The 7,901-nt window shown below is 45.4% G+C and overlaps 2 protein-coding genes across 2 annotated transcripts; both read right to left on the minus strand.

The window, feature by feature from the left end:
* Positions 1–267: 267 nt before the first annotated feature.
* Positions 268–7,285, minus strand: ERV3-1 (endogenous retrovirus group 3 member 1, envelope). Its single transcript, XM_068163886.1, has 2 exons — positions 7,038–7,285; positions 268–1,407 (listed from the first exon to the last, which is right to left on the minus strand). Exon 2 carries the CDS (start codon positions 1,306–1,308, stop codon positions 268–270), a length of 1,041 nt encoding a protein of 346 aa, XP_068019987.1. The 5' UTR covers positions 1,309–1,407; positions 7,038–7,285.
* On the minus strand, positions 4,577–6,991 carry LOC137446818 (uncharacterized). The gene has a single exon (XM_068149797.1). It carries the CDS (start codon positions 6,022–6,024, stop codon positions 4,582–4,584), a length of 1,443 nt encoding a protein of 480 aa, XP_068005898.1. The 5' UTR covers positions 6,025–6,991; the 3' UTR covers positions 4,577–4,581.
* Positions 7,286–7,901: the final 616 nt, after the last annotated feature.

Genomic DNA, 7,901 nt, shown 5'->3' on the forward strand with positions numbered 1-7,901 from the left:
TGTTAGCTTCCTCAGTCCAGATGATATTTTCTTTACTACTTTTCCATTGTCATCAATTTGTAGACAGCAGTTAGAATCATTTAATTTCCCACAGACCCCTCCTTCTTCTGCTAACAAATAATCGAGAACCATCCTATGTTGTAGAATGGCTGTTCGCATCTGTGTAGCTTGATCTGCTAATAAATCTAGGGCATGAGCTGTCTCATTGCTGATTACTTCTAAGAGGGCTTGCAGCCTTATGATACGGTTTAAGTTATAGATTGGTTCTCAAGCACCACTAATCCTTTCATAGGGGTTCCAGGTGGCAGGACCATAATATTCAATAATCCTTTGGGGGGTCCATTCACCCTTTCCCCATTGTTGACCACTACCCCTGGTCAAGTGAGTGGAGATGGACCTCTTCCTTTTTCCCAGGTTATCATATACTTTGATCCCCAGGGCATTTCCTTCTCCACCTGGGAGTAAGAAAAACAATGGGTGGATTAGTCCAACATAGCATATCCCGGTCCAATTCCGTGGTAATTTTTTATAGGCCCGGTGCCCGCATATCCAATAATGGCCTTTCAGTGCAGTAGTTCCATTTTCAAACAGGCCTGTGGGGGTTGTAGGCATCTGGAAATATGTAGAATTTGTCATGCCCAATGGATTAGGGAAAAGGACATGGTTCCATCTCCCCTCAGGGTGAGCATGACCCACCATTGTACAATACCAAGCACCCGAATCATTTTTCCACTCACACGATTGGTAGAGGAGTGGACCAAATCTTTCTCTGAAATCATATATACGAGACACATTTTCTCTTGACCAAAACCCCTCAAAGTCCTTAACTCCCCCAGTTTTATTAACCCACATCCACCCAGATGTGTGCCTAAAACTGGGTCTTTTCTTTTGGTTTTGTAATCTCAGATTACGATATGTAAATGTCCATTGACATGTACTTCTACCTACAAAAACACCACCAGGTTGTGTGCGGTTTAGACAATAGATTCCTTGGCCTGGATACTGGACTGGCCATGGGGCTGTATCTTCTTCAGTCCAAAAGGTGTTTTTGTCCACTTCACTAAGGGAGCTTACAAGCCATTTGGGAGCTACTGGAGTCGAAACCCAAGGCCATGCTTCGAATCCCTGCGGCCCACCACACACCCAACAGTTCATAAGGTTGTACACAGAGGACACTTCTTCTGCCAGCTGCATGAATAGATTGGTTACAAGAAACCCCTCATTAGGGTCTGAGGGGGCAGATGCAGAAATATCAAGGGTTAATGCTCCAAGGGTACACCAAAATAGAAAGACAAACATCTTGTTCATATCATAGGGAATATCACATGGATAAAGCAGTTTCCCAGAAGGTCATGCAGATGATCAACAGCTCCACAGGTTCTCTAAGGCAGACCTCGGGTCTTTCACCTAGAAGAAAAAAAAAAAAGAAAACGGACTCGGTCCATTGTAGGGAACCGGTAGATAGTTATTATTAGAAAGATGGAATAATCCACCTTGTATTAATCTTGAATTCTTTTCCATGAGCATCTTTTGCCCTCCAGGTATATTTATTAATTGGAGTTTCGAGTACCAGGGGTATTGTTCCCACAGTGGGGAGTTCAACCAAAACTGGTTGGCCTGGAGAGTATGAGGGAGATTTGGAATGCTCAAGTATGGTTGGTATGATTTCTGGGGCTTTGGGGCAAAAGGCTGTAATTTTTGGGCATCCGTTTACCCCCCAACGGCAATTAACACTGGTCAATGCTTCCCTTAGCCGCTCAGCCCATCCTGGCATATGAGGTTTAAGAAAGCGTTTTAACAGACCGTTGGTTCGTTCCACGATTCCATTTGCTTGTGGGTAATAGGGGGTATGATATACCCAAGTAATTCCTTCCTGGGTTGCCCACTCTTGAACTGTTTTGGCAGTGAAGTGGGAACCATTGTCTGATTGGATGGACTGTGGTTTAGGGAATGTACCAAACCACCCCTTCAGTGCCTTTACTGTGTTTTCCCCAGTTGCTCTGGCAAATGCCTCAGCCGAGACCAATCCTGACACTATTTCTACCCCGACCAACACATATTGCTTCCCTTCTGATTTTCGGAAAGGGCCAATATAGTCCACTTGCCAAGCTTCCCACAGCCCTTTCCCCTCTCTTAGGTGCAGGGGGTCATTTTCCAGAGGGTGTCTTTCCAAACGGGTGCGGCATTGGTCACAAGCAGAGACACAAGTCTTGCACTCTTCTCTGCTAACTGGCCAACCCCTTGCTTGGGCCTCACAATACAGATCTTTTATTCCAGAGTGTTTTCTTTTCACATGCAGCCATTCTAGCAACCGTTCCCAATTTTCTGTTATTTGGGTGTTTTGCAGGGGAGCCAATCTGGCTAGTTCATCTGCTCTGCCATTCCATTGGCTAGCAGAGGAACCATCCTCTTGGTGGGAGGCCACCCATCCCACTGCGAATTTTCCCTTTTTAGCAATGGCCAGAATATCTTGCCATTTCTCCTTCTGCCATACAGGTATTCTATTAACTTCCCAGTCATTCTCCTCCCAGAAGAGTATCCATTCAGTACAGCCCTTAAATACAGCATAGGAGTCAGTATAGATGTGGACAGGAGAAGTAGATTCAGCCTCATGCTGAAAAACACTCCAGACTGCAATCAACTCCCCCACTTGAGCACTACCTTCCCCTTCAGTAATTATCTGTTCATTGGTATCCACACTGAGTGCCACAGATCTGTACTTCCAGGTCTTCCCTTCCCGCTTAGAGGAGGCATCTGTGAACCATGCATTCAGTATCTGTCCAGAGAATGTAGGTGCTATTTGTATTACGGAGGACGGTTTGTTAGCCTCCCAGTCTGGACCCATTTCCTCCTGGAAGGTCAACATTTTGGTGGTTCCCTCAGATACTGAAAAGATGTCACAGTAGTGCTCTATCTGGGCATACCATTTCCTCACAGAGGCTCTTTGGGCCACCCCTTCAGGTGGTGGTGTTCCTGCCAGAATTGTCTTAATTACTTTGAATGGGCCTCTAAGCACTATTTGTTGCTGTTTAATGGTCTTCTCAGCTTCCCGCAGGGCTAAACTAACCACAAACAAACCCTTTTCCCACACCGTGTATCTTTTTTCTGCATCCTTAAAACTACGACTGTAAAATGAAATTGGTCTGACAGGGGCTTCTGGACCCTTTTGCCATAAGTGTACTGATAAGCCAGACTTAGCAAATCCCCATTCAATGTGCACAGGGTCAGTAGGGTGAATAGGACCAAGAGCTTGGTGGGCAGTGGCTTCAAATATTAGCAGCTGTAATGCTTCTTCGTGGGGCTCTTCCCACTGCCACTGAACGCCTTTGCGTAACAAATCATATAGGGGTCTTGCAATAATTGAAAAATCAGGAATATGTTTCCTCCAAAACACAAGTAATCCTAGTGCATGTTGCAAATCCTTTTTGGATTCTGGCATTTTGATCTGGTCCAGGGAGGAAAGGGTGTCTGGTGGAATACAGGTCATTCCCCCCTTCCACCAGATTCCCAAAAACTTCACTTCACTTGAGGGCGTCTGTACTTTCTCAGGTGGTATTCTCAGCCCCAAATTTTCTAGATGTGAAATTATATTATCCTGGGTTACTCGTACCCCTTCAATATCTTCTCCTGCTACCAGAATGTCATCAATATATTGGTAAACACTGACCCCTGGCTCTAGTTGGACCTTTTCCAGTTCCTGTGCCAGCGCATGGTGGGCAAAAGTGGGTGAGTGCTTAAATCCCTGTGGGAGACGTGTGAATGTGAATTGTTGACCACCCCATGTAAAAGCAAAGCGGTCTTGGTCCTCAGGTTGCAGCGGGACCATAACAAACATATCTTTCACATCCACTGTACCCATAATCGAGTGTGCTTTCTCCTGTATTGTAGCTATGAGTTCAGCAATATTTGGCACTGCAGCTGTTAGTGGTTCAGTATTGGCATTAAGCCTGCGGTAATCAATGGTCAGCCTCCATGTCCCATTAGGCTTTCGTACAGGCCAAACTGGGGAATTGAAAGCAGAGTGGGTGGGAACCACAATGCCCTGTTTTTTTAAGTCCTCCAGTACAGGCACTATTCCTTCTTTAGCTCCCAGAGGTATAGGATAAGGTTTAACATTTGTCAGCTTTGAGTGAGGTAGGAGAGGTACGGCTTTCAGCAGCCGAATGCTCATTATGGGAGACCCAAAAGACCATTTTCGCCCTTTGTTGTCTGACCAGGTTTTCCCTTTTAAAACGTCAAGCCCTAGGAGGTTAGTTGGAAACTCCCCTACGACCATTGACACCTTAGTGTCCTTATCTTCCCCCGGCAAGCGTAACCGGATGGTTGCTAATGCCTGTGCATGGGTTTGACCCAGGGCGTCTGCTACCAGCAATTTTTGTTTGGAGGGCACCACTCCACAATCAGTAGCATCCTTCGTTTTAATAGCTGAGATCTGAGCCCCGGTGTCTACTAAAAATGTAATAGGAATTTGTTTTGGTCCTACAATGCCAGTGATTAGTAAATCGCCCTGGCCATTTTCGGTGAGCTGACGAATATACATCCACCCTTCACCCCTCCGCCCACCATTGGGGGGTGAAGACTTCAGTTTCCCTGAGGCTGAAAAGAAGGCATGCCTTTATTCTCCTCAGACAGGTCTATTAAGGGGGGTGCAGTGGGCTCAATTTTCTGATTGGGCTCAGGCCAGTTCTTCACAATCACTTCTAATTGTTTTGTGTTTAGCCCATCTATCACTTCTTTGGGGATATTTTTCTTTAGACCTAAGTTCCACCAATATTGCCGGGTATTTGTGTGTTCCCTGCCCCCTGTTCCAAGCCGGCTGGGGGCACGGTTAAACCCCTGGGGACTTGAGGGCAAGTGGTTCAGTTTTACATGCCTCAAGCCCCTAGGGTCAGTTTTTTTAATTTCTTCAGGGATACTATATTGCCTGGCATAGTCTAATAACTCCCTTCCGACCTCCTCCCACGTCCATGGTTTCAAGTCAGGCTGGCTGCCTCCGTGTGCTAAATTATCTCTTAGAGCAGCCTGCATCCTGGAGGAAATTGGGGTATCAGCTATTTCTTTTTGGAGCTGGATGCCTCTTATTTTAAGCGAGTCAGGGAGGCCCCTAACCAGGGCAGTCATTCTGTTTGCGTCTACCAGGAGAGAAAGAGGGGATTCAAAATGATGTTTTAGTTCCCTTTCATATATCATCTGCAGGCATGCAGCCTTTTGCACATTCTCCATTATCTGATTCATCCCTCCCCGCAGAATTAGGGGTTCACCCCTCTCTTTTGGATCAAACCCCCCTGCCCAATAGGCAGCTCTTTGCGTAAGACTCCAGGGTCCACTTCTGTTTTTTGTAGTTAGAAAAACATTATCACCCCAATAGCCCATGGCTTCAGCTTCTGTTAACAGAATCTGATCACCTCCAGTTTTTGAAACTCGCCAGACATATTCCACCTCAGATTCCCCAGCAGAGCGTGCAAATTCTTTACGAATTTTGGCCAATTCAGTTGAGGAGAAAGGTGTTTCTTTGGTTGTGATAGTGGGGGTAACCTCCCCATCCTCATATAAAACTTCAGTTTTAATGAGAGGTCTGATATGCGCAGCAGCTTCCTTAGCCGCTGTCAATTCTGCCCGAGGATATATGGGGGCAGGATCCGGGTAATCCCCCTCCTGTTTTGCTTCCAATTGAAGTTTAAGATCTGCTACTACATTTTTTAAAGTAGCCACATGGCTTTGTAGTGCGTCTACTAAGCCCTGCAAAGAGGAAATAGTCTTATTTTCTTTCTCATACCACTCCTCTTTCTCTCTCACTGCAGCTGCTAAACAGGCGCCTAACACTGCACAAATAAAAGCTTTCCCTTTTCCGGTTTTTGCCTTGGCTTCCTTTTGCAGAGCCAAAATACGATCAGCCACACTCTGGAAATTATTCCAGTTTTCATAAGCCCAATCAAGACCTTGTATAGATGGGCGGGCCCCGTGAATTTCTAAAAGGTTAAAAAGCCTCTCACACCGGGCCATCTCTTTTGTTTCACAAAGCATTTCTTAATGGGGCACTAAGTTTCACAGCGGATTCAGATAAAAACACTGTTTGTACCAGCAAAATCTTCTCCAGGAAAAAATGCACAATAGATTTCCCAGGAGAGGTCACACACAAGAAAAAACAACAACAACTTGGGCTTCTCAAGGAAGTCACACTATTTCCCTGAGTGAACCCACACTTGCAAAAGCTTCTTAGCTTTTGTACCTCAAATTTTTTTTGTTACACTAGGATAACAACCTTGTGATTCTTAGGGAAGAGTTACTCTGTTTCCCTGAGCGAACACACACCGGCAGAAGTTTCTCAACTTTTGCTGCAATACTGGGCTTCTCGGGAAAGCCACACTTTACAAATATCACCAACACTGGGTTTCCTAAAAGAGGGTACTGAGAATTCTCGGGGAGGTCACACTATAAAGTCAACAGTTGTACCCCAGATAATCTTCCCCGGGAATGCACACACAAATTTAAAGCAGGGTACAGAGGATTCTCGAGGAGGTCACACTATAAAACCAACAGTTGTACCCCAGATAATCTTCCTCGAGAAAGCACACACATTTAAAGATTTTGAGAACTCCCACACAGTCTCTCTGAAAATTTCGCTTCGTCCTTCTCCGGCCACTTCCCTCGCGGGCGAGTGGAAACGCGAATCTGGACTCCACTCTCGCTTCGTACTAAAAGTACGTCTCAGGCACACACACACATTTCGGGGTTCTCAGAAATGGAATAATTTTGCTGTGATACTTTTCACTGCACGGGAATCCTGCCGACTACGCCAATTAAATGTCAAGGTCCGGAGACATTAGATGTCTCGGTCCGGAGACACAGTTCTTTTAAATATTCCCGTGTTGTGAAATTAAAGGCACAAACGAGGCCAAAGTATCAACAGCTAGACTATTTATTAGATAAAGTGGACATAAGAAGGGAGAGGGAGAAAATGGAGAGAGAGAGAGGGAGAGAGAGAGGGAGAAGAGGGAAGGAATTAAAAGGAGAAAGTCAGAAAGAGATTATATTACCAACGGTCAGGGGTGGTGAGAGTCCAAGATGCGTTGCGTTGCCCCGTGATGTTATGGTGCCGTCTTCTCTCTTCCTCCTTGACAGTGTCTTTTATACAGTTTTTTAGTCCTCAGGCAGGTGTTGGTATGTCAGGTATTCCAGAGGCAAGGAAATAATCCAGGTATCTGTTCCCCCGGAAATCTTTCTGTGTATTGCTGTGTATGTGGGCAAGATTTTTGGATGGAGGCGAGGGGGGCCTCCGTCCCCCCCCCCCTCCATTCAGACAAGTCTTCCCACATTCCTTTACACAGGTGGTGGAAACCATCGTATCACCCTGCCCAAGGTACTTGATGGGCGGGAACCGCCCTGTCCAAAAAGCGTGATGGCTGGGTCGTTAGGTCCATTGTTGTAGTCCGACGTTATCATGATGCAATCACAAGCTGATTTGCATCCAGGATTGGTGGACAGGATTAGTCCGATGTGGTAGACAGGATTCTTTCCAGTGGCTCTGCTATCAGTTTATCTTTGTTGATTTACATTAAGAGAGACAAACTTCTCGTCTTCCACAGCTGGGGAAGTACTTGAACTAGTCTATGTTTTTTTTCCTATGTCCTTAAATTTGAAGCTCTGCAGGAAGGTTCTTTCCTTTTCTTTAGATGCTCATACAACAGCCAATATAATAAAGCCCCACCCTGAATTGATATGCATTTTATTTCCCAAAGCAAGAATAAATCTCAGGTCTCCATTGTTTTCCCACAGCAGTGTTAATTTGAATTGTATAAATCTCTGTGATACATATGAAGCTTTGATGTGGAAGCTAGGGAGACGGCATCGTGATTAGCATCAATTTAGCTGTCTCTGCAGGATCATCACAGTATCTCTGT

This window comes from Melanerpes formicivorus, unplaced genomic scaffold (assembly GCF_026170545.1).
Source record: "Melanerpes formicivorus ecotype bairdi unplaced genomic scaffold, bMelFor1.0.p_v2 SCAF_2, whole genome shotgun sequence".
NCBI classification, from domain to species: domain Eukaryota; kingdom Metazoa; phylum Chordata; class Aves; order Piciformes; family Picidae; genus Melanerpes; species Melanerpes formicivorus.